The following is a 26,676-nucleotide window of genomic DNA, read 5'->3' as shown; positions in this document are numbered from 1 at the left end:
GGAGATAAATACAGGTAAAGGGGGAAAGGGCTCCTATGTAGTCCTGAATTGTGTTACGGAGGAGGGGAAAGGACTAAAGCAAAGCAACAGCCACAGGAAACAAATGTAACCCTAAGATACCTCCTATCTCCCTCTTTTCTGGCAGATGGCCTGTTCCCAGTTCCTGTGGCTTGGTTTGTGCGCTAAGGAGGATAAAGTAAACAGTTTCCTTACTTCTTCCTGCCCAGACTGGGACATGGGATCACTAATGTGGAGTGCTGCTTAACCCAGGCAGGAACCTAATTCTCACTTAGCCCTGACTCCTGAGAAATAATCCCAGTGCTGGTTTCCAGGGACAAGAAAGGAGAGACTAACAGTTCCTTGGCCTCTGCATGGAGGAAGAAGGTAAATTCCCTACAAATACCCCCAAATTTATACCATACTTGGCATTTTTCAGAATGCAAAGGTGAGATGTAGGGAAACAAAGAGGAGCCATCTGTGGCTCCTATGGTGAGGAGGGGACTAAAAGAAACCCAGGAGAGCAGGGGAGGAGTTCTGGCCGAGCATCATTAGGTGGTTCAGTTGATGCCTACGTGGTTTGAGCACATGCACAGAACAAAACACATTGCTAAAGTGTCATAAAAAGAGGGCTTTCAGAACTACCTAAAACCAAACTGCAGTTTGTCTCCCATCTCAAGGCTAGGAAAGAGCTGACCAATTTTCCTCAATATCACAGCAATTTCAAATTTGGAGATTTAGGAATTGATTAAGGAGAAATTCAGGCACAAAAAACCCACCACAGCTGAGGATCTCTTTTTGCCAAAGGTTTACAAGTGGCAGGAAAAAAAAGCATTGAGGAAGAAAGGTCTTGTAATTAAATCCTTAACCTGAGATTCAGGTTCTTCTTCTCACCTTAGGTTAATGTCTAAACACAGTCACAAGAGGTGCCTTGTATATTTGTAAACATGATGTTGCTTAAAGGTACATGATATAATATACAATTTCATAACCCATGGCATGCTGTCAGGAGGGTACAGTGGGAATAGCTGAGTGACTATGCAATACTGTCATTCCTGTGGTAAATCATAGAATCCCAGACTGGTTTGGGTTGGAAGGGACCTTAAAGCTCATCCAGTTCCAACCCCTACCATGGGCAGGGACACCTTCCAGTAGAGCAGCTTGCTCCAAGCCCCTGTGTCCAACCTGGCCTTGAACACTGCCAGGGATGGGGCAGCCACAGCTTCTCTGGGCACCCTGTGCCAGCGCCTCAGCACCATCACAGCACCATCACAGAGCTTCTGCCTAAGGTCTAACCTAAGTCTCCCTCGTTTAACTTCGAAGCCATTACCCCTTGTCCTATCACTACATAAATATATCCAGCAAAATTCAGGTATTGTCATGGCACACAAAATCGTGCCAGGGGGAGGCCTGGAGTCTACTGTGTCTGTTGTGTGTTGAGGAAGGAAAGTGCTTTTCACCTTCCAGACTTGTTTCTCCTCAAGCTAAAGCTGTCACCTGGACAGAGCCATACAGACTCTACACTCCCAAAGAAGCATTTTCTTTCATACAACAGCATCCAAGGAGTGAGAAACCTTCTGCCCTTTACTTTTGTTTCATTAGTTTTGTGATGTGAGACAACACATCCCACTGAAAACCGAAGTAGGACACAAAAAGAAGCAAACAATCCTTCCTGTGAATCTCTGCTTTTGTCTGGAATCCTTTGCTGGATGTTTATGGGATCCCATAAAGTTGCTGAAACATGCCTGCTGTATTTCTAATTGTCATTTGAAATGCCAAACCCCAGAAGTCTTGCTTAGATTGTACGCGAACACAGTGTCTGCTTATGTTCAAACCCTCAGGCACTTGAAATAACTCTACTGTACACAGAGAACGCTGTTCATTTCGGTTTTACAGTTTTTGCCTGTGTAGAAGGAGCTCTCATGTCTTGAGAACATAAATGTATGTTCATAACCAAGGAGCAAGATCACAGCTGCAATCTACCTGAGCCTTGGATCGTATTTCAGCGGTGGCATGAACTGAAAAAAGCAGCTTATTTCTCTGTTTAATTTACAAGAGCTACAACTGGAATGGCACATATTAGACTTACTGACGTAACGCACAGGTGAGTGCATGGTACAGGTCCACCTCTGTGCCTGATCCATAGGGAATTCCAGCCTGTTTCAGCCAGACTTAAGAGCCATTACCACTGTAGCCCTGGAGGAACCTGGTCTGAACCCTGGTGTGTTAGTGAAGGCGGCAGCTGCCATAACAGACTTCTGTGTAGGTTACAAACTTGGGGCATAAAATGAGGCCCTTTTATTGATTTCATACCAAGCCTCCATTGTTCTGTCTTAAAGAATAAACCATTACAGAGAATTTATAAGCAAATTTGCTTTTTTTTTTCCTTTCAAGGATTAAACAGGAGCAGATCGTAATTTCCTTTAAATGCATCTATTATTCATCAGCATTGAGCAAGTTTTATTATGGGCTTAAACCCAACAGTATATATATCTTTATACTCAATTCCAATCTGGTCTTTACATGTGCTCTGAAACTCACATTTTAGGTTTAGATGTGATTGACCATGAAAGTCACAAGGTAATACGTGTTCCTTGAGTAAAGGCACAGACAAGTGTCTGGCCAATGTTCATGTTTCAAACTAGTTTGTTGTCAATAATCTTCCATGCAATTTTGCCACTTCCTTTATGTAGGAATCTCTGCAAGTAGGTTAGTACAGTGTGGATTGCAGAAAGCTGACACATAGTATTTATGACCAGAGAAGAAGTAAATGAATTTCAGTGTTTGATTCAACACTGGAGAAAGGCTATTGCCAGTATTTATTCACCCACAGCAATAAGAGAAGGCACAGTCCCTCCTCTAGTCCAGCCATATTACCAGACAAGGAAAATCCTGCTGAGTTAGGACTACAGACAGGGGGTCAAAGAAAGAGATGCTTCACCTCTCAATGGGCATCTCATGCAGCCTGTCATTGCTGTCATTTGTAACATGCACAGTAGAGGAATAGGTGGAGAAATGAAGCCATGCACATAAGGTTAACACCTTTCTTTTTAAGCAACCACCACTTTTTGCACTGACATGCACAAGGGTCACTTGTGGTTTTCCTTCCCTTGAAATCTGTGTTTCCTGAGAGGAAGGAGAGCTCAAATACAGGAACAAGTGGCTGCACACCATTTCCAGCAGTATAGTAGATCTTCCGCATTGACACAGGTTTAGGAACCACATCTGAATCTCTAAACTTGCTGATGTTCTCCCTTTGAAAGGAGAGAAGATGGGGAAGGAGGTGGGTGGAGAACGTGAAGAGGTGGGTCAGTCCTTTTAAAGGCCTTGCAAACACAGCAAAACTGCTTCCATTGCTTTAAATCTACCATAAAAAGTAGGTTGCAATACAAGTGGGAAATAAAAGGAAATGTTTCAACTAATAAAATGCACTGGACTGGCACCAAGCTTGTGCTTAAAAAGCTGCTTATAATAAACAGCAATCACTTACAGTATCATTGTGAGATGATGAGAGGCTTCCGAGATTGAAGAGTACCTGGCTCATCTGGTTGAGACCTGGAAAACACAGTGTCACATATCAGCAAACACCAGCAATCAAAGCGTGTTTTGAGGGCTGTTAAACAGGAAGAAATGTTCAAAGCCAGTCTGCTGGGCCACTCTGTGACCTAATCCTGGCCAGAGAGAAGCAAATCTGCTGTTCGCTAGATCACCACTGATAAAAGAGAAAAACTTCAGTTCACCAGATAAGTACATCAGTTTCTCTGGGTTCTATTGCAAACCATTTTTAAGCCTCTAAAAGGGTTAATGGGACTCTAGAGCTAATAAATTATAGAATCCTAGACTGGCTTGGGCTGGAAGGGACCTTAAAGCTCATCCAGTTCCAACCCCTGCCACAGGCAGGGACACCTTCCACTGGAGCAGCTTGCTCCAAGCCCCTGTGTCCAACCTGGCCTTGAACACTGCCAGGGATGGGGCAGCCACAGCTTCTCTGGGCACCCTGTGCCAGCGCCTCAGCACCCTCACAGAGAAGAGATTCTTCCTAATGTCTCATCTAAATCTCCCATCTTCCAGCTTAAATCCATTATGAAATACTTCATGCAGCTGTGTAGGTGCTAGGAAGATGAATACAGGTTGACTTTTACCAACTTAACCTATGCAGTGAGTCATAATTTGTACCTTGCGTCATTCAATAAATGGGTCTTTTAGAAAGTCAACCCACCTTGAATGGGCTGCTAGCTCTCAAAAAGCAAGAACCCTGCTCTCCTGCCCACAGGCTGCCTAGTTGTAGGATCAGAAAAGCTATTCTCTCAAGGTTCCAGTGGGATAGCAATAATAGGCTCCAACAAAACAACTACACGACCGTGGGTTTGCTGCATCTCTTAAAGGTCAAAAGGTTTTGACTGAAACGACTTTTTATTTCATGAACAACTAATTCTTAATCATAAATGTGTGTTAATCTCATTGCCACTTCTGCTGTGCCTTGTAACATTGTTTCCTTAGTCAATTATGCCTCACATCGACTTTTTAATTACTACCTTCATCAGGAAAACCTTGAAAGTTTAGATAGATAATATTTGCTTTTGTGCATTTCAACACAAGCTCCAGGGTGAAGGAGACTTTCTATTTTGTAGTCAACCAGGGGAAAGAAAAGCAAGCAGAGAGGAGGTCTACAGGCTCCCAGGGATCTCAGCACTGGGGAGAAAGAATAAGCATCTTTTGTTGAACAGGAAAATAACGACAAACAAAGTCAACAATCCCCTTTTGTTGTGAGCAAGAAAGGCAGGGCTCTAACAGTCTTTAAAGGAGATAGAGAATTTCCATCCCAATGGAACCATGGAGTAGGTAGACACATAACAACGTTTTGGAGTTCAGTGATTTAATTTAGTACTGTGCCAAACAGTGATTATTTGATGAAGGGTGTTCCTAAATAGGATGACAACAAGGGAAGTGTGGCTCCAGGATAGCACCGGGCTCCAGTGTGCTTTGGTGTGCAGCTTTCTACTTTAATAGCAGGCTCAAATGAGAACAAATGATTTATTTCCCTAAGGAAAGTCAGGGCAATTGTAAACACAGGCTGACTGGTCCATGTTGCTAAAACTTCAGCACTCAGGGTCCGATACAAGAACAGGGTTTAGGCACTAACTCAAGTGCAGAAGTGTATCCATTTCTTCAGCATTTTCCATCTCACTAACTCAGCCCCCTGCTCAGAGCACTGGTACATGTGAATTCCATTACTAGACACTAGCTTCTCCCAGCTCACTGTGCAGGCAAAGCAGCATCCTAATTAAGGCTCCTGAATCTCAGCCTCAGAGCTGGGTGCCTGTGTCCTTTATGGATCTTTGCTGTAGTGCATTAAAATCCCCCATTGAGCCCCATGTGACACATTGTCCTTAACACCATAGATATGTAATAGATGATCCGCAGAATAGCAGCAGAAATCCTTTTTAACTTATCCATGGTCTCTCCTAAGCCTAGCCAACCTAGGCAGCAAGCACATGGTGTGCAGAAAAGGCAGCAGCAATACACAAGCCCCATGCATAGAAATAGAACAAGTCATGTAATCATAGAATCCCAGACTGGTTTGGGTTGGAAAGGACCTTAAAGCTCATCCAGTTCCAACCCCTGCTACGGGCAGGGACACCTTCCACTAGAGCAGCTTGCTCCAAGCCCCTGTGTCCAACCTGTGGGGCAGCCACAGCTTCTCTGGGCACCCTGTGCCAGCGCCTCAGTACCCTCACAGGGAAGAGCTTCTGCTTAAGAGCTAACCTACATCCACCATCGGTCAGTTTAAAGCCACTCTACCTTGTCCTATCCCTCTATGCTCTACCCAGACCTGCTCGATTTCAGTGAATAGCTCCTGGGTTTGCAGAGCGCAAACAAGCTCATTCCCTGGTTTTATCAAATGAAAAATTACCCCCTGAACTCTAAGAAGTGACCTTTGAAGGAAACAGAATTTTCACTTCAGTTTCTGCTAAATGAACTGCTTCAACCCATCCCAGGATCTTCAGCATCGGTATCTGAAGTTTCATGTAAGACACACAAAATATAAGTAAAATTACACTGATATATGTGCAGTAGAAGACATGACAGTGCTTTTCTTCCTTTTCTATCACCACCTGTTCCTACAATCCAAGCAAAGGTCATCATCATTCTAACTTGAAGTAAGTCCTCTTACTTTAAAACGTATTTTGGACCAGACCTGCTTTTAGGTGCATTAGTACAGATCTGCTCTCTTTACATGGACCTTCTCCAACTATATTCTGGTGTAAGCAAGACCAGAATCTTATTTTGGTGATGATTTGCAGAGTCAACATTGGTGCAGGCCACAGATTTTGGGGAAATCTCATCTATTAATGGGGAAAAGAATTTACAGTTCTGAATTATTATAACAGTACCATGATTTTATTTTTAATGATGACTTGTAGACGATGTTTCAAGCATCTCGCTTGAAATTTTAAACCCACCCATCAATGTATTCATCACCAAGCATGTTCTGTGTGCTAAGTCAGCTGCAGCTTTCATTACAGGGGAATAATACAAAGAAGTCTAAGAACAAATTCTTGGAGTCTCTGTTTAACACTTCAGATGAATGGTTGTGTAAAAGCTCTTATCAGAATCCTCTGTCACAGGCAACCTCCCTGATGCCAGAGGGAGCTTTGCTCATCAGTGGGAGAAGCAAGTGATTTGCACCTTAAGAAAAATATCAGCCTATATATACGCAGACTTTGCGTGTGATTTGTGTTCCAGGTGGTGGTAAGATGTAAATCCTAGAGGCTTTCTTCACAGTGATTGAATGCCAAGAAGTGGAGCAGTTTACTGGAACAGCAGCAGTTTCTAATGTCTTTGCAGTGACACTTTAACTAGAAAGTCACAGTATTTTATATTCTGTTAAGCTGAGTTAGACTATTTTGGCAGAGAGTCTGTCTGCCTACCAAGGGTGGGGTAGGTATTTACTATCTATATAATGACTTCCTACTGCAAGTGGGTCAGGTAACTCAAATAACTAGCCAAAACTGCCTTTGGTTGAGCCTGGTGGAAGTCTAGCCTGTAAGTAAATATGTCCCTGTGCTGCAGAGTGCACATCCTCCACCATGTGATGTCTCAGCCATTTCCTGGTACTGCCACTCCAACAAATACTTCACTTTATCTCCCTCTGATTGTAACATCGGCAGTTTCACCACTGAAATTGTTGCTGCTGCTGCACTTTCTGGTGTCAATGGCCTGCTGTGAACTGAAAAAATACCTGCTGAAAAAGAACAGTCAAGCACTTGAATGACACCAGGGCTCCTTCCTTCTCTGCCTGTGCTGTAGCACACCAGGCAACCGTCCCGTTTGTCAGTTGTGCTTGTTCAGCTCCAAGCCAAATGTTTCAGAATCCAGCCTGCACAAATAATCAGGTCTTGAACAGAAAGTGCAGCAGAAGATCAGCTTGCTGCATGTGACTGGGGTAACCCCTGGCTTTCCCTCAACCTGGGCCCGGATGCCTTACGTTCAAACATGTGGATTGTGTTCATGGGCCACAAAGATGACTAGAGGGATGGAGCGCCTCTCCTACGGAGACAGGCTGAGAGAGCTGGGCTTGTTCAAGCTGGAGAAGGCTCCAGGGATACCCAACTGTGGCCTTTCAGTACTTAAAAGTGGCCTATAAGAAAGACTTACATGGGAGAGACATTTTAGCAGGGCCTGTTGCAACAGGATGAGGGGTTAGGGCTTTAAATTAAACAAAGGGAAATTCAGGCTGGACATTTGGAAGAAATTTGTTACAATGAGGGTGGTAAAACACTGGCACAGGTTGCCCAGAGAGGTGTTGGATGCACCATCCCTGGAGACAGTCAAGGCCGGGCTGGATGTGGTTCTGGGCAGCCTGATCTAGTTCAAGATATCCCTACTCATCGCAGGGGGTTGGATTAGATGTTCTTTGAAGGTCCCTTACAACCCATTCTATGATTTGGAGTGGGGTAAAAAGTATTGTGTGCATGTGGTGGGGTGGGAAATCCAAAACTCAGCAGGACTGCAGAGGTGCTGCCTTGTACAGGTGAAGAAATAACTCATTTCTGGTTGTAATGTTAAAAGTAAGGTGCAAACTTGAATGGTAAGAAATAACTACCAGATCCTACACGGTTCCTTCAGGCTCTAGGGATAGAGCAGGGTACCCTGTCCGGTGGCAAATCTCACTTCTGCACAAAGCAGCCTCCCCATCAGGTTGCACAGCTGGGAGAGGATGCAGCAGTTATTGAAAAGATCCTGCAAGTATTCAGAATACAGCTGTTAGCCAAAAAACCACTGGGTATGGGTTTGTTCACCATAAGCATTTTGGGCAGCGTTGTTCTTATTGCACCAATTCACCAAATGGGCTCTGAAAGTGAGCACAAACGTTGAGAAGCTTTGCAGTGGGTACAACTCTTGCTAAGAAAGTCACAATTACTCTGGCAGACTACAGCTGAACCACAAAAAGAGAGGTCCTGAGGAGCGAGGTCCTACAGATACAAGTCAGCATGACCAAGAAGTGTCACCATGTTTCATAACTCAGCCCTTTCCTGGAAGCCAAGTCAGCAAAACCAAAAGATGTCCAAAGACTCCAGTGGGCTCTGGGGTAGGCTGATGTCTTCTGATGAATCCTAGCAGTGCAGAGAAGCTCTTTAGAAACAAGATGCCTAAAAATGAGCAAGTTAAGTTGTAGATGAAGTATGTTATTGTGAAAAGCTTTTGCTTGTGTATCTTTCAAAGCAAGCACGCTCCTGTAAAGAGCAAATGAATGTCAATATTATTCCTAAATGTATTTGGAAATTAATACTCTAGCAGTGTGTCACTTAAAAGCACTCGGGTTTGATCTTCACAAGGTTATCCCAGTTGCTTCACCCCATAAAATTAACCACAAACACAATAGTGAGTGAGTCAGAAGACGAAGATGACTCTAAAAGAAGGGATAAATGCCACAGCAAGCAGGAGGCATGGAGTGAAGTTAAGGGTGCAGCCGTGTGTGGTAACAGTGAAGGAACAGGGACTGGGATAAAGAAAGAATCTTCATTTCTTTCAAGCTCCTCCACCTCCCACCAGGACAAACGACTCTTGCAGGGTCTGGAACATCTGATCTGATGGACCGAAGTCTCAGCTGGAAAGATGTGAGCTGCAAGATGCAAGCTGGGAGCAGGATGGTGGCCACAGGCCCCAGCACTTCTGCACAGGGGCTTGGAAAAGATTTTCCAAGGGGTTTACACAAAAAGTCCTTTCAGAAGTTCTCCATAAAATACCCCTGAAGAAAGACCATTAGGAGGAGACTCGGTTTAGCTCTGTTCTGTTTAGCTCAGGTGTTTTTTCACACACAGAAACACATGTACAGACTTAGGGAACCATACAATGCCTCACTAAAGGCATCAAGCGGTGGTTATAACTTCATCCAAGATCAACAAGGTCTTTTTCCACAAGCAATCCTTTGTGTTTGGGAAGCCTTTGCCCTGAATTTTACTGTCTCCCAATCAACTAACAGGTGCTGTGCAGTCAAACACAAGCTATTTAAGGGCACCCTGCATGACAACTTCACCGGCTGGCAAGCAATCTTAAATAGTAGTTAGGTACTGGAATGGGTAAGTTTTATTGAGACAGAAACACTCCCGACAGGAAAAGAAAGGCGGGGTGAAAAAGAGGGAAAATGATACCTTTCTTGGTTTCCATTTAGTCTTCTCTCTCACATGTTGGCATAATAACCCTCAATGAAGAGAACGAGGCTCCCAAAAACCAGACACCGTGGTAATGTGACATTAGACAGTGGCTGCTCTTAAAACTTTCCAGTTTTGTTTTGGTCAACAACATAATGTGCTGATTGTGTATGTGATATTCTCTCCACTTTCACAGGGCACAGACAGCATATACTGCTAATGCTGAAAGCATGTTATTTCCAGCAATTTGACTTAGTATTTTATTCCCTGGAGAAGGCATTTTGAGCTCTCTCAGCTAGATGCCAGATGTGTCCTTTTGCATTGTAAAACCACACCAGAATTTTATAAGCCAGGCAACTGCTCATTTGTGTGCCATTCCCATATCAGATTTTTAAAAGGATTGGTGCATCATATGGCATAAAATGTGACGTTTCTCCTGCAGAAGTCCCTGCTAAGAGCATTGTATATATGCTGGTTCTGCCCCCCAGAAGGGTAGAACCATACCACTGGTTTCTTTGGGCTAGTATAAGCCAGAAAAGGCTCTGGATTCTTCTAAGTTCATGTGAGCCAGAAATGACTGCTGCTGTGTTCCACTACTGAAGGTCTTAAGAAAGGCATCACCTAAACTCAGAGGATATGGGAAAGTGCCAGTGCCTTGAAGCCCATTCAGATGAGGAAACAGAATACCAAAGACAAAAAATGCCTCCAAGTCTGGTGTATTGAATTGCAAAGAGCAATGCAGTGCTTTTACTTGATCTAACAAGAGTAAGCAGTAGGAACCATCAGAACCTCACCAGAGTCCCTCCACTTGCAGAGGCAGAGGGCAGAGAGTGACCCATGGTCTAAAAGTTGCTCCAAAGGTGCATGGGAAGGCCTATGCAAGTAGCATTGCTGGAAAGAAGTGCTCATGATCTCCTAGGTATATAAGGTAATACTTACTTGCTGAAATGCTATACTATTACTCAGGAGTGAAATACATCCCTGTCTAAGTGCTAAGTTTCCAGGCAATGATAGAATTATATTATGCAGGCGATTGTGACATTACTGTAAGTGCCACTGTTTATGCTACTGTAATGTTTCAGTCTGCATAAAAACAAAACTCTTACCTCTTCTCTGTCCTCTTCTTCCCCTATGCCAATACACAAGTACTGGCACTGTGTCTCTTTCATATTTAATCATAACTATTGATATTTATGGGGCATGTGAATACATGGACAGGAGAGACAAAGAAGAAAGATGTTCATAGGCACTGCTGGCTGTGAAACAAGAAAAGCTGTGTCACAGGGAGCATGGCAGGACAAGGCTTCAAGCTGAAAGGGAGCAGATTTGGTTTAGATATTAGAAAGTAAATCTTCCCTGTGAGGGTGCTGAGGCGCTGGCACAGGGTGCCCAGAGAAGCTGTGGCTGCCCCATCCCTGGCAGTGTTCAAGGCCAGGTTGGACACAGGGGCTTGGAGCAAGCTGCTCTAGTGGAAGGTGTCCCTGCCCGTGGCAGGGGTTGGAACTGGATGAGCTTTAAGGTCCCTTCCAACCCAAACCCTTCCATGATTCTATGATACAGATCTCTGCATGTGAACTGTTTCTGCTTGCACCAATAAAATGCAACTCTTGTGCACAACCAGCTAATGGCTAGAACTGGATATGCACAGGAGATGGCAGCTTCCATCAGGTAAACCTGGGCAGGGCTTTGAGACAGAGCAGAGGTCAGCAGGTGCACAGACTCGCTCTTTGAGGGCTCTTACTCAGTATCAGTTGTGCAACAGGTTATCAGCGTGGGTGCTTCCGTACACGGTCATGACCCGTAAGAGTGGAAAAACTTGTTTTGTAGTAGTGGAGGGATTTTCCCAAACTAGGTTAAATAATAGATATTTAACTAAAGCCTGCAGTTGCCAGAGCTGCTCTGGACTGACATGAGCAGAGCTGAGACCTTTCATCTTCTTTCATCTGCTACAATGCAGAAAATCAGTGTCTATTCATTTTTGTATTCATTCAATGTTCGCACCAGAAACTCAGAGCTGGTTTTCTGGATCCCTCAATTCTTTAGACAGAGAAATCTGACAATTTCTAAACCACAGGAAACTTAAAAATAGCACTTGTTCCAGCACAGCCACACATTGTTGTTCTTGAAATCTGGGTTAAAAACACTTATGGAGGCTCTAAACGCCAGAGTTCCGAAGCAAAATGTCTCTATTGCTGCATTCCCTTATGTAAACAATTAACCCTGTGAACAGAAGAGCGACTGAAGCCAGATCCAGATTTGCTATTGATTTTGTTGCATGAGACTAATTCCTACATGGATTTCCCAGCGTCGTGTTGGTGTTTCACCTCTACTGCAATCAAACCCAGGGAAGAGGAGGAGGCATAAGAGTGGGAGACACAACTTGGGCCTCTGCACTCTATTCAACTTTTTATTTTCACTAAATAGCCAGGATTTTATTTCTAAGGCCAGGCTGGAGGGGGCTTGGAGGGACCTGCTCTTGTGGAAGGTGTCCCTGCCTGTGGCATGGGTTGGAACTGGATGAGCTTTAAGGTCCCTTCAATCCCAACCAGTCTGGGACTCTGTGATTCTACGATTCAAGCTCTGTACCCTTCTAATTTGGTTGAAAAGTTATTGGAGGAGAAATTCTGACTTATCTTTAGCAAATCATGGGAAATATTCCCTATGCCTTGCAAGCTCTATCATCTAGGAAGAAGGTGCTAGTGAGAGTTCTGCAGAAATCCACTGGAGTACTCTACAAAGAGGTTTTTCCCTCTAGTATTCTGAAAGCAGAATACAGACCTCACCTGGCACAAGTCATCAGCCTCTACTAGATGCAGCATTTCTGTATTTATTTACCCTTCACTCTCATATTTAGGGGGAGGCTCACAGTGCTGTTTCCCTTGGAGAAGACCCTCATAGACTAATCTAAAGCCTGCTAACAGCTCTAGATCTGGACTCAGGATGCTGCTACAGAGTGCTCCTCCCTGCTAAATCTGCTCACCCAAGCGTTTTATTAGCCCACACAGCAACTGCAGGTGCCTCCTTCCTCCCTACCTGAGCACACTTGCATTTAAGGATCCTCGTGGGTAGCAACATTAGAGCCATGTTCCAGCAGCTAGGGTTTGGGACAGTCTAATAAAACAATTAAAGTAGAGCAATATATGTGTCACCTTAATTCAGTTTAGGGATCTACAATTACTTAATATGCATTTGCCTATTTCAAGCAGTCTGTCAATAGAATACACTCCTTGCCATCTTTTTATGCTTCAGCTGCAATATTTTGACAACTACGGGGATAACTTCCACTGCAAAGATACTTACTAGTATTTTCAATACTTGTGAAGAGCCAACAGCATGCTCTTCATAACTCTTTTTACATACAGACTATTACCAGAAGCCTGTAAGTGTCCAGGCAGAATCTACACAGAGTGAAGAGGTTATGATTTGCAGATGATGTTCCTTTTCCACTGTAGGTGGATCACTATGTGCTTGGGAGCAAATCTGCTATCTTTTGGGAATGTTCCCAGTTAACTCCACTCTAACCACAGTTGCTTTGCTTGGTTCTGCTTCTGGAACTGAAACTAGCTTGGTTCCATCGTTGAATAGCTAAGCAGGAAATAGCAGGTTTCCCATATACAGGCTGGCCAGGGGTGGAGCTAAATCTTGAACTAAAAATACACCAAAGATTCATTTGGGGAGATTCAGATTGGTTCTGGTTTAATGAGGAGATACACAAGCTCGCAGTGCTGGTGATGAAGTTATCCTCATTGAAAACACATTCATGTATTCAAATGTCACCACGCTTCAGAAAGGGAAGTGTTGAGACATAAAAGTTTCATGCTCCCAAATGAGGATCTGGTCAAAACTGCATTCTGCACTTTGTCAGTGCCCCTTAGCAGTCAGGGTGCCTCCCCCTGCCCCATCCCACCCACAAGTAAGAGGAAACTTTTAGCAGCACGTCAGAAAATGCAGGAATAACGTTAACCTGATGGGAAGTTTCATCATGGGTGGGGATGGTGTTTGTTTTGAAGCTGAGGGAAAGATGGGAGCAGCCTCAACCCTTGCAAGGAAAAGGGGTGAGCAAAATACAACCCTGTAAATGCAATATAGAAGTTGAGGAAACTTTGGCAAGGGAGCAGTTGCAAACCACATCCCAAATCATTATCGGGAAAGAATCAAGTATAAAAATATCCTTACAATCAAGACATCAAATCCTTCTAATTACCGGCCAATCTTTCCATTAACTTGTTACAAAGATAGCATTAAAGAGGGTTGGTTGTGCCCTGAGCTACCTCGGATACACACTAAGGTTGCATCAGTGCAATCAGTGAATCAAGGCAAAACAAGCAGAAGTGAAATCCAGTTCCAGACCTGGGTAGCGAACTCAAGGTCTGACCCTATGTTATTCTTTGAACAATAAATATTTTACTGTCTCCCAATTCCATTCTGAAAGAATGAATCTTCTTCCAGATCTTAACTGGACTGCGAAACTAAAACCTAGACAGCTCATTTATTGATACTGTGAAATATCCAAACAAGTAATTTTATTGCCATTAAGCAAAATAGAACAGCTGGAAAAATAAACCTCCAGCTGCCATTGAGAGTTCAGCTACAAAGAAAGAAAGTGAACTGGTTGAAACAAACAGAGAAAGCACTTCCCGAGGAACGCTGAGAATGGGGTGAGCCCCAGTTGCTCTGATTACTGGCAGATCAGTGGGGCTGTTTTGGTTTGATGGATGAAGAGATAGGAAGTCAGGTGGGAAAGTGCTCCCACAAAAGTAAATCTGCATTGTATCTAATCCACCAGGGAGGAAAACTGGAGGAAAAAAAAACTGTAGGAAAAGCTTTGCTGGCAAAGCCCGAGGCACGCAAGCTGCAACGCTTGTCTTGCTGTACTTCAGAGCAGAACAGGAGCACAGATGTTAACACAGGGGTCTCCCCAGGCTGGAAAAAAATACAAGACAAAGAAAAGAGTTCCTATCCAAGAAAGTTACTCCTATCATTACAAGTCTTCCCAGTTCTATTTAAAGAAAGCAAAAGAGCCAAGAGAAGAAGCTGTGTTTTGCAGCTCTGCACAAACACCCGCAGATAAGGGTGGTACCAGGTGTCAGCCAGCCCTAGAGTCACTGAAATGTCAAGGATTGTTTTTCCTCTACTCCCTTTCTCTTTCCCTGGACTGGGAACTGCCAGTGTTTATTTAACAGATATCCCTTGCATTTGGCAAGAATGCCAGCAGGGCAGACATTAATGATGATTCTTTGGATCTGGAAGCCTTCCAAGGTGATAAGGAAAGCCTGCCTACCCCAAGGCCCAACACCATGCCATTAGCAGTGGGAGTCAGAAATTAAATCGTCCTGCCAGATGCTTTGCTCTACTGAGTACAGCAGAGACTTTAAAAGCAAGCTGCCTCCAACTTATATTTGATCTGACCTATAAAAGTAAGTAGAGAGGCAGACATGGGCTATAATGGGGGACTAATCCATCTGTAAGAGCCAGGTCTGATTCTTTGGCAGCGGCGTGGAGAATTTGTTCAAGCCACCGTGAAGTCACTGTGAATGTTTCTGTTCTCTGCCCTTGAACTAAACCTCAACCTGGAAGCCCTGAACTCAACTGTTAAAAGCAGCACAAGTGAGAGACTTCATTGTACTGCTGCAGCTTCACAACAAAAACATACCTTGTTTCTAGCTCTGCTCCGAAGAGGAGGAGATGCCTTTGGTATTCCCACAGTAAAGGTTAATGGCAGTACCCCCTGAGAAGGCAAGCCTGAAGGAATGTGGTATTTTGTGTCTGAGATATATTTAGATTAACACTGTCTACTATTAATCGTCTTCTTTGCAAAGCCCTTTCTCTCCCAACAGACAAAAAGCAACTGGTATCACTCCACCCTTGTTATCATATGCTCTTTGGAAGACGACCTTTTCCGTGGCCCATCAGCCAGCATGGACTATAATTAAGGTGCTTATAATACCATTTAGTAAAAGCAGGAGCTGGGGCACAGTAGCACTTACTGCTGTGATTGAAAGTCTTAAAGTTTCCATGGAATTTACCAAGTAGTCATTGTATCTGTCTGGAGCTGGCAAAAAAAACACAGAAACTTTGTGCTCAGGTGAGAAGCTGCCACTAAAGAAGTCAAAGGAAATAGAGCAACTTTCCTATTGCTGGTGAATGCATGCAATGAAGTATCAGCCCAGACAGGTGTTCCCTGCAAAAAGAAAACGTGCATAAAGATTTAGCTACTTTTTTCTCTCTAGATTTCTTTTTTCTCACCTTAAGTATGCCTAAAACCAACCCCCAAGCTCATACTGTTACCTCAGGGATAACAGCGCACCTTTGCTGGTGACCTCTCCTGGCTCTAATGGGGACCCCATTAAAGTTCAGAACAGAACATCCTCATGCAGAGCAGTCAGTCATTTCATACCGAGAGTGACAGCTAAGCCTTCCAAAGGAAATTCAGTGCTGAAACAAAAATGCATGTCTTTACTTACTGCTGACATTTCCTTGTGCCCTTGTGCAACTGCTTATGAGGTTTTGAAGCAGGATTGTTCCCAGAGACAGGAGCACAAAGTTCAGACATCTGGAGCTGTGCAGCCACCTTCAATGTCAAGGCCATCACAGGTAAAGTGTTGAGCACACAAGTCAAGACAGAACTAATCTAACAGCAAACCTGGGGGCTGGAACTTGGTCTTTTTTGTCTGCTTTATGTACTATGCCAATAGTATTGCAGACATTTGAATACTCACCCCATAGCTAAGGCATAGTATGGCTGATTCTGGATGGTTCTGTCCTCTCCTCTACTGTCTGAAAGAAGAGTAAGGTAGGAAAAACCCTCTTTTTCATCTGATGTTCCTGTCCAGTCTCTTGATGTGAAGATAACATGACAAAAGTCTTTTTGATGGATGTATCAAGAATTAAATGAGATTGAAAGTACTCTGCTTCCTGAAGGTTACTTATATTTTTAGATTAACTTAACCAACTCTAGACTTATTTTACTCCACAGTCCTCAAGTAGAATCATCACAGCAGGAAGGTGTTAACTGCTGAACCTCTGCTGGGTTGTCAACATGAAAGTTATTGCATTGTTGGATGTAGTTTTGTATTAGCATCAATTCCTGTGGTGATTATTGAATGTGGAGCTTGTTTGGTATCTACATGCCTTGTCTCACAGCGATGAATTACTGGAGCTTCAGAATGGTAAGTTACCCATGCATGTAGGGCAGGGGACCTCCAGGCTGTGATAGCACAGGCAAAATAGTTTGTGGAGAAGAAGAGTGCTGCGGCAAACAACTTGAGCCTGTAAACACCATTTATTATTGTTTCTTTATCACTCACTAGGAAACAAAGATTGTGTTTCTCAGCAGCAGTTTTACCATTACAAATAGCAATCTGATTCCATGGTATCACAACTTATTCCTAGCACTAGGAGTGGGTGCACCAAGGAAGGACAGATGGAGGCTGTGCCATGATCAACATTCAGTAGGGTGTCTGTCCTCACCCACTCATCTGCCTTCTCATTCCTCTCTGACTGCACTGGGACTGCTCTGACCCCACCTCATATGCTGTTTCTTTCATGCTGTCTCCTTGGTTGTTTTTCAAGAGCGTTCTTGCTGCCCACATGTGTCTCCTCCTCCTCCTCTTGGATGCTGTGTTTCCTACAGAAGCAACAGATTGCTGTGATGTTGTCCTTTTGATCTAATGAGAAAAACTCCTACAACAATGATGTGCATGTGTTTCTTTCCATATTATTTAGCAAGGGGGCTTGGAAGCACACTTCTCTCCAGGATCCTACTTTTTCTGTAGGTCCTACTTTTGCTGCCATGGTGCTCTCAGCTTGTTAAATTTTCCTCTCCCTCAGCCCTAAATCTACATCAAAAGAAGCATGAGCAGCAGGGCGAAGGAGTGGATTCTACCCCTCTAATCTGTTCTCATGAGACCCCACCTGCATTACTGCATCCATCTCTGGGGCCCCCAACATAAGAAGGACATGGAGCTGCTCAAGCAAGTCCAGAGGAGGCCATAAAGATGATCAGAGGGACGGAGCTCCTCTGCTATGGAGACAGACTGGGAGAGCTGGACTTGTTCAGCCTGGAAAACAGAAGGCTCTGGGGAGACCTTAGAACAGCTCCCAGTGACTAAAGAGGACAAGAAAAAACCTGGAGATTTACAAGGATATGTAGAGCCAGGACAAGGGGGAATGGTTTTAAAGTAGAACAGGGTAGATTTACAGTACGCATTAGGAAGTTCTCTCCTGTGAGGGTGCTGAGGCGCTGGCACAGGGTGCCCAGAGAAGCTGTGGCTGCCCCATCCCTGGCAGTGTTCAAGGCCAGGTTGGACACAGGGGCTTGGAGCAAGCTGCTCTAGTGGAAGGTGTCCCTGCCTGTGGCAGGGGTTGGAACTGGATGAGTTAAGGTCCCTCCCAAACCAAACCATTCTATGATCTATGATGATTTCTTCTTGCTCTCACCACGCAGCCATCAGAGTCCCCACACATCACTTGACCCCACCGTCTACTGCTGCTACTATTCTCCAAGATATAACCTTTTACAAGCAAGTGCAGGAATGATCTCAATCTCACTTCACATAACCTGATGTGCGATGCTTACTAAGTTCTTAATTACTGTGTATTTGTCTACTGCTTGAGTACAACACAGGGGTTTCTGAAGTCAAATACAAAAGCCCAGCTGGCTTCCATCAGGGCAGAATGGGCTCCAGGGTCACTGCTAAGACACCAAACAGCATTCATCCATTTTCTCTGCTATCCCATCCCTGCTAATAGCTCATCAACAGGATGAGCAATTTGTGGTTGAGCTTTACAGAGACATCGAGTTTCTCTCTCATTTTTGCTCGTGATCATTTGATTTCTGAATCATGGACTCAAGGATGGATTTTAAACCTGGCAATGATCCCTTCTTGTACTGACACCATTCTAAGATCTCAAAACCCTATACTGTCACCCAAATGAATTTAGCCTTTCAAATCATCTGGGGAACATAAGAGTTATATTCATCTTACTACAGGTAGTTACAGGTCTGCCAAATGACAAAGCTGGGCATTGGTGATGAGAGAACCCAGCTCCAAAACCTGCTCCCCAGATCATCTTCTAGGAGCATCAGCTAACAAATCATCAGAGGCTTTCTGCCATGGTTAATCTCAGTGCAGAAAGCAGCACTGCTGAGCACAAAAGCTGACCTCACTGACCAAAGGAAGTATAAAAGTGCATTTTCTTAGTAATTAGAGTTGTACCTATCAGAGGGAACTTACTCCAGTGGACAATATCAACTCTTCACCTCTTTTTCCCTTCAACAATATAACACACTTTGGGATTATCAGGTTCTTTATAAACATCTCACCTTTTCTTTTACATGTCCCACCTTCTTTCTCAGCACTTTATTGGATCACTTCTATTTCTCTGTAAATTCCACCTGCTTTCCAGAGTCTCCTGTCTCCCCCCACAGCAGCACTGGTGGGCTCTTTCTACCACTGATACTGACTCAGCCTGGGACCCTGTACAAGTCGCTAGGGCTCCCAGGGCTGCAGTTTGAACCCCATAAAACAGCTACTTCACTTCTGGAGGCTTGAAAGACCATGTATGCCAAGTGCTAGGTCAGCTCCTCCCATGCAGACACCTGATGAGAGTGTCACAGATTAGTAAGGGACCAGTCAGGAAGGGTGCTGTGCTCTCCTGAAGGAAACAGGAGAGCAGCTATGGTGCAGAGTGAGAGATGGGCTTCACACAGCAAAGCTGGCTGCTTGTACACCTCTTGCCCAGAGCTCCACTATCAAAGCCACAACATTAATGTATGTGACATGTGCGTACATGGGGGAGCTTCGTGGAAGTTAAGACCTATCAGCTCCTGTGTGAAGCCACCTTGAAACATCTGGACTGAATCTCTCTGAGGGGATGTTGACACACTACACAAGACAAGTCTCATGCAGGTGCATACCTGTACTCTTCAGACTGCCCATGTTTTTTCTGGTGTTCAAGTGTCTTTTTGATCCCAGCAAGGCAGGACTGAGCATCCATTCCAAACATACTGAGAGCCCGAACATGCACTCAAACTGCTCCCATACACTTCATTAAAGGGGAAAGGAAACCCAGCAATGCTCCTGGAGCTCAGGTAGGTCAAACATGAGCTTTCATTTGCCCATTTGCCTCATTTTGCCATCATCTTGAAGGTAAAAATAGGGGGTGATAAGGAACCTGGAGAGAAAAGCATCATAAATCATTCACTGGATCAGCAGGAGGCTGGATCAGCAAGCCTTGCTCATTTAGCTACCTCAAACTCCATCCAACCTGCTTATCCCCCAGCTGCAGGAATAACAGACCACTTGAAAGGTAATATTTTTGCTATTAGTGAAGAAAGGAAAAAATGTGATCTTTGCTGTAGCATGGGAATAATTTTTCCAGAGCTCCATAGAATGAGCCTGAGTGAATACTGCTATTTTTGGCAGTGGCCCTCCTGCTTAGCTCACATCAATAATTTTAATGCTTTCTTTGTGGTTTGGGCTGTAAGCAACGGTGAAAGCCTGGGGAGGAGAGAAAAAAAAGTGGCAAAATCTGCTAAATGATTTTGAATTCATAACATTCATAAAAACGCACACATGCGTTCAGAATTCTTCAAGCCCATACCTGCTCATAAAGCCGAGCTGTGAAAGCATTTTGTTTTACATATGCAAACATCACTGAATTACTCTTTATGAGGTTTTAACGGGACCTTTCAGGTTTCGGTGGTTACAATGACAGACTGTCAAACACAGGCTTAGGTCCTTGTGTCTTGCACTGTCAGTAACATGGAGAATCTCATGTTCTGCCCCACCAGCGTGTTTCTCAGTGTTTTTCTTTTTACCTCACAGCAGCACAAGAAGCCCCTCTCAGAGGTGCTCTGGTGCTTCAGGCGCTGCATGAACAAAGGGCAAGTCCAGAGGAGGCCTCGGAGATGCTGCGAGGGCTGGAGCAGCTCTGCTCTGGAGCCAGGCTGAGAGAGCTGGGCCGGGTCAGCCTGGAGAAGAGAAGGCTCCTGAAGGGGAGACCTGAGAGCAGCTCCAGTGCCTGAAGGGGCTGCAGGAAACCTGGAGAGGGGCTTTGGACAAGGGCTGGTAGGGACAGGCCAAGGGGAATGGCTTTAACCTGCCCGAGGGGAGTCTGAGATGAGCTCTTAGGCAGAAGCTCTTCCCTGTGAGGGTGCTGAGGCGCTGGCACAGGGTGCCCAGAGAAGCTGTGGCTGCCCCATCCCTGGCAGTGTTCAAGGCCAGGTTGGACAGAGGGGCTTGGAGCAAGCTGCTCTAGTGGAAGGTGTCCCTGCCCGTGGCAGGGGCTGGAACTGGATGAGCTTTAAGGTCCCTTCCATCCCAACCCATTCCATGATTCTATGATTCTAACTAAACCAGACTTTCAAGGTCTCAAAGCACTTCACATTTTATGGGGAGATATTTTACTGCAATAATTACAGCTTATGTTGTATCATCTTCTTTGCACTCCTACAGTGGTTTTGACCCCTATGTGGGTGGCCTGATTGTCAGAGCTGCAGAGATCCCAGTGCTCCCTCTGAACATCCCTTCTCCTCCTACATGCTACTGCTTACGTTTTCTTTTCCCAAATCTGTTTTGGGTAAAAAAGCAGCAGCAGTGAGCTCTATTTGCAAAAGGTGCACTGAAGGTAGGTACTTCTCAAGCCAAAAGACATGCTGTCTCCCAAAGCTCACTGCAGACTGCTCACAGGGTTTAAACCACTATCAACTGGAGTAAATCAGCAAAGCTCAGAGAATCTACATGGATCGGACCTAAACAGAGCTGATTCAAGTCACAGTAACATGCACTGAGCAAAGCTGTTTCATCACAGTTACCAGATAAAAACTGCACCTGGAACTGAACAGAAAAGGGCTCTCTTGCTCCCAAAGTACTCCTTTCCTCTATTTATATTTACAGGACTTATCAAAAGTATCTTTAATTTGTCAAAAATACAAAAAAACCCATAGTTGACCATCCTTACAAAAACCATGTTAAGCATGAACTGGCTCCTAACAGTCCCAACCCACCCAAAATTCACAATCTCTTAAGGACAAGAGGCATACTCTAGTTAGTCATAGTATTCAAGTTACTGGAGTTAGCTCAGTTGGATCAGTCAAGGAAAAGCACTTGCTGGGACAGAGTTTGTCTCCAAGAAAATCAAGTAATGAAGGTACTATTAATATTCATGAAAGAATAAAGACACTCTCATATTTTTAACAGGCAAACAACTCCACAGAAGCATCAATTCAGGCTGCGCAGATCTAGTTTAGGACTGTTGCTAAGGGAGTAACTCAGGCTCGAGGAGGAATAATCATTTTTACTACTCCATAGCAACTCTGTTTTTTTCCCTAAAAAATTACATGTTTAAGTTGTGCAGATTCTGCAGCCAACGTCAAAGTCAAAATGATCACATTCACAGAAGGAGGAGTAAGAGTGCAAGGAGGGAAATACTAGTGCCTTCCTCCAGTCAACAATACACTGACGCGAGTCATGGTGAGACTTCCACATCCAGGGTTAAGTGACCAGTAAATTTAGTTTAATTTCTGTTTAATTGGAAGCTAACAGGCCATCTGCATCATGTTTACAGCACCATGGACTGCCTGCAATTAGAAGCTGTGGATTTGATCATCAGTTCACTGGTTTCAACACAAATGCACTGGCTGGAATACAGTCATGCTGGGTTTAATAACAGCAATTGCAGAGTGCATTATTTTAGTTCATGTTAGTACTATGAAGACTTTGGGGGGAAAATGCTTGGCAGACAAAATCCACCTGTTAAATTCCATGGAGCAAAGAACTGACACATTGGCTCCCTGCCCCTTAACCAAAGTATACCCAGAAAGTGCATATGGACCAGTTTCCCAACTGGGCCATACAGTGTATTCAGGGCTTTGTCCCCAATAAGCCCCTTCTACTTGAACTCCAGCCTTAGTTGAAGAACCTCAGAAAGCATCAAGCCAGAGAGTGGGAATGAGAATGACCTGTAAATCAGCAGCCCTGTGGATTAAAGAGGCACCTCGAGGGCAAGAGACCAGTTCCAGTGATCCAGAAAACATAATATTCTCTCTTCAACATGAAAACCCAGTCCTAAAGTGTACTGATTAAGGCCACTCCTGGAAGCTGGAGAGAGAGGCTCAAGTCCCTGTGGAGAAAAGGGACTAGAACTCAGCATCCCTACAGCCTGGGTAGGAATTCCCTTTACTAAACTCGCTATTTTTTAATTCTATAAATCTAATTATTAGTATTTGATGAAATGGTGATGCATTCACAATAAAGAAACTATTATCAATTATCAGACAAAATAAAGATGAAACTAATAGGGAGCAGCAGTTCTGAAAAATAAGCTATAATTATGAAATATTAATGCACGGCCACCCTGATCGACTGAGTGTGCCTCCTCAAATGTTCATAATCAGTAAGAGCTGGGCTGGTTCAGCCTGGAGAAGAGAAGGCTCCTGAAGGGGAGACCTTAGAGCAGCTCCAGTGCCTAAAGGGGCTCCAGGAAACCTGGAGAAGGGCTTTGGACAAGGGCCTGTAGGGACAGGCCAAGGGGAATGGCTTTAACCTGCCAGAGGTTGAGGAGACTGAGATGAGCTCTTAGGCAGAAGCTCTTCCCTGTGAGGGTGCTGAGGTGCTGGCACAGGGTGCCAAGAGAAGCTGTGGCTGCCCCATCCCTGGCAGTGTTCAAGGCCAGGTTGGACACAGCGGCTTGGAGCAAGCTGCTCTAGTGGAAGGTGTCCCTGCAGGGGTTGGAGCTGGATGAGCTTTAAGGTCCCTTCCAACCCAAACCATTCCAGGATTCCATTAGTAACTTCAATTGCAGCACAATCTTTGCTTAGAAGCTGTGAGTTTTCAGAATGTCTCTCTGCAAAATGATGGCTTATCTTTGCCCATACTGCAACATGGTCAAATTGCGTGGACCGTTCTCAACCCAAGAACACCCCTCCCTCTTCACACAACTCTTTAACACCAAAACTGATATTTTAAAAGCATTGTAGCTTTGCTGCACAAGCTTCACGCTCAAGCTACTGCCTGAGGCACTGTTACGTGAGTCATTATGTAGATAAATACTACTCAGCATAAGGCACCAAAAGCACCTTCGAAAGGATATCACTATCTCTATACCTAGAGCCTGACACACCAGAGAGTCTCTCCAGTGTATCTTGATGAGAATGAGCAGATTTACAGTAACACAAAGCTAGAATAACAGTGCTTGAAGGGAACTAAATAGGAATCAGCCTCCAACTGATTAGGGGCCATAAAGGAACATGTGGCCTCAATCATGACAACGCTGGGCTTGAGAACAAATGCTACTTCTCCTTTTCATAGGGACACTTCTTGAATTACATACCCCTTTGAGACAGGAGACATGCTAGGCCATGATACACATATAACCACTAGCCCAGGCAAAAGACTTCCTTTTGCTGTACTTTTAACTATCTAAGCAGGATTTTACAACTGAAAAAGCACTACTTCCTAACTCCTCATTTTGGTATATTCCACCCATCATGATATATTTCAGGGGCCACAAACCACATGGCAAATATGCCCTCTGACTTCAGTTCAAACAGCACATGGCCAAGGGTTTCTGAGTTATTATTTGATAATACTGAAAGGTATTCCAGTGCGTGGTCCCTCACAGGCATCGGAAGCACTCATTTGCCCTCCAGGGAAGGAAGGTTTTCACATGCTGGTGAAGTTCAGCCTGCCTGTAATTTGAAAAGGATGATTTTTAGAGCTGGTTACAATTTAAACCTTCCAGCTCCGAGCAGGTTTTGGGCTATTGTGGCAACATCCATCAGGGAGGGAAATGTGAGAAAAAATCCATTCAAATCTAGGAAGTTTTAGAGAACTCTGTTTTACTTCACGTTCGGAGGGTTCAGCATCCATGTACATGCTGTATCACGCAAAATGCAACATAATGAACGTCAGTGCGGAATGGGAACACAGTGTTCTAGAATTGAATTCATTGTGGTGTCTCCTCACACATCAGAAAACTACATTTTAGCCTAATGTGCAAAACCATTATGTAAATGTCCTTTCCCCCTCCCATCCTTAATAACTTCCAACCCAACTAGCAGATTTCAAAGATGTTTAACAGAGCAGAAGAGATTTCTAAGATATTAAGCTTCTGTGAACTGTGTGAAAATAGGTATGTGGGTAGACAAGCAAAAGGTGATTAGTGCTTCCAGCAAGGGCAAGGTTGCAAAATGGGCTTGCACTTAATGAGACATCACTATTTTCCGTGCTGGAAAAGAGAAGTATGGTGCTTTTCCCAGTGCTGAACTATTTAATTACGGTTTTGACCTTATATTGACTGAAAAAAAGCCAACACAGAAAACCAGAGTCAATGTATTTTCCTTGTTTGGAAAACAAGGTAACAAGAAAACCTTGTGGTTCAAATGGGATGGCTGAGCTGCAGGTGAAAGGAAATGTGAAGACAAAGGGAAGACAATAGCAGCATTTTCATTTAAAATATATAATAAAAGGAGCACCTGCTGCCTTTAATCAGATTTCCTCCTCACCCCAACCTGCAAATACAAACAGATGGGGTGCCTCAGGTAAAAGATATCTGGCAGCAAGGAAAGATCTTTTCCCACTGCTAATGAGGAGATAGATCATATTATCTTAGTAAAGTAAATATTATTTTTAGCCAAAATATCACTTGCATTTCACAAGGAGGTTTTTTTCCTTCCGTTTCTGAACAGATCATGCTGGGTTCAAGGTGAAATCATTCAGCACGTTGCTTGGATGGATCCGTAGAAAATTATGGATTAAAATACCCCACCCAAACCAACAGCAAATGAGGAAACACCGCCACTGTTACACACTGCATTTGGGTCACATTTATCATTTGTACTGGGCTAAGAACTCCTGATGCAATTAATCCCTTTTAAAGAACTGTAAAGACAAGTAATGGTGGTGAGGGTGAGTGTGGCATTTCACCTTGTCGCCCGTGCAGGAGTCCAGGAAGGCTGCACAAAGCAGTCATTCAGAGAGGGCTGTCACCGACAGAAACCCTTTCCAAAACATTCTTAACTGGAATTTTGGTGGAAGGTGTGACACAGCTCCAAATATTTGTTTCTTTGTTTCCATGGGAACAACAGCACAGTGGTTTAATAATAAAACAACATCGATCCTCTGAGTTTGAGAGAGTTCTGTGATTTTTGGTTTGAGTTAAAGATTTATTTTTCCATGGGGTTCCTCTCTCCTCAACAACCAACAACTTGCACTTTAATGCCCTTTTAGTACTCTGGAGGGGATCCAAAGCACTAAGCACAAATCTATCAAGACTTGTATTATCCTGCTGCACAGGGGGAATGGCTTTAACCGGCCAGAGGGGAGACTGAGGTGAGCTCTTAGGCACAAGTTCTTCCCTGTGAGGGTGCTAAGGCGCTGGCACAGGGTGCCCAGAGAAGCTGTGGCTGCCCCATCCCTGGCAGTGTTCAAGGCCAGGTTGGACACAGGGGCTTGAAGCAAGCTGCTCTAGTGGAAGGTGTCCCTGCCTGTGGCAGGGGTTGGGACTGGATGAGGTTTAAGCTCCCTTCCAACACAAACCATTCTGTGATATTATAATCCAAGCACCACATTAAGCACATCCTAAGAAGGCCATGTTTTGTAGACTTAGGTTCTTTCATATCAGATCTTTAACATATGCAACTATTCAGTCACCCTCTCCCTGTATTATGGAGACTTGACATAATGTCATTGGAGGCAAGAGAGTCCAGAAGTTAGTATACAAGATGTTGCCAGCTCTTGACCTTCTATTCCTAGTTGTGAAAAGAAGAAAGGAAGTAAAAGGGCAGCTATTCACACAGCTTTAAGATTTACCCTACTTAATAGAGACCTCCTCTCCAGTCCATAGGAAATCTCTTCTAGAGGGTGAATCAGAGCAGAAGTTTACTTGAAAGGCTTCTACAAAAGGCAGCTCAGAGTCATCTGGTCATTAACTACACAGAGAACCCAGAGACAGTTCCCTCTTATGTTAAGCACCTAAATTAATGTTTAAAGTTGAGCAGCACTTACATTCCCCAGGGACA

General features: G+C 44.1%; 1 protein-coding gene across 14 annotated transcripts in view; it reads right to left on the bottom strand.

Annotated features, from left to right (window-relative positions):
• FGGY (FGGY carbohydrate kinase domain containing) overlaps window positions 1–26,676 on the bottom strand; it is a 448,818-nt gene that overhangs the window by 232,555 nt on the left and 189,587 nt on the right. For 13 of the 14 annotated variants that reach the window (XR_009965693.1, XR_009965694.1, XM_062623150.1 and 10 more), the window contains one exon: window positions 3,488–3,552. The exons of the other annotated variant lie outside the window; for it this stretch is intronic. Coding sequence is in view for 11 of the 13 variants with exons in the window: in XM_062623150.1 (XP_062479134.1) it covers window positions 3,488–3,541 (54 nt within the window). In the remaining 2 variants the exon portion in view is untranslated. The remainder of the gene's footprint in view (window positions 1–3,487; window positions 3,553–26,676) is intronic. 14 annotated transcript variants of the gene reach the window in all.

This window comes from Pezoporus occidentalis, unplaced genomic scaffold (genome assembly GCF_034315485.1).
Source record: "Pezoporus occidentalis ecotype Australia unplaced genomic scaffold, CSIRO_AGI_Poc_V1 ctg25, whole genome shotgun sequence".
Lineage (NCBI taxonomy): Eukaryota > Metazoa > Chordata > Aves > Psittaciformes > Psittacidae > Pezoporus > Pezoporus occidentalis.
The sequence above is the reverse complement of the archived record's forward strand: the minus strand, read 5'-3'. Positions and strand labels throughout refer to the sequence as shown.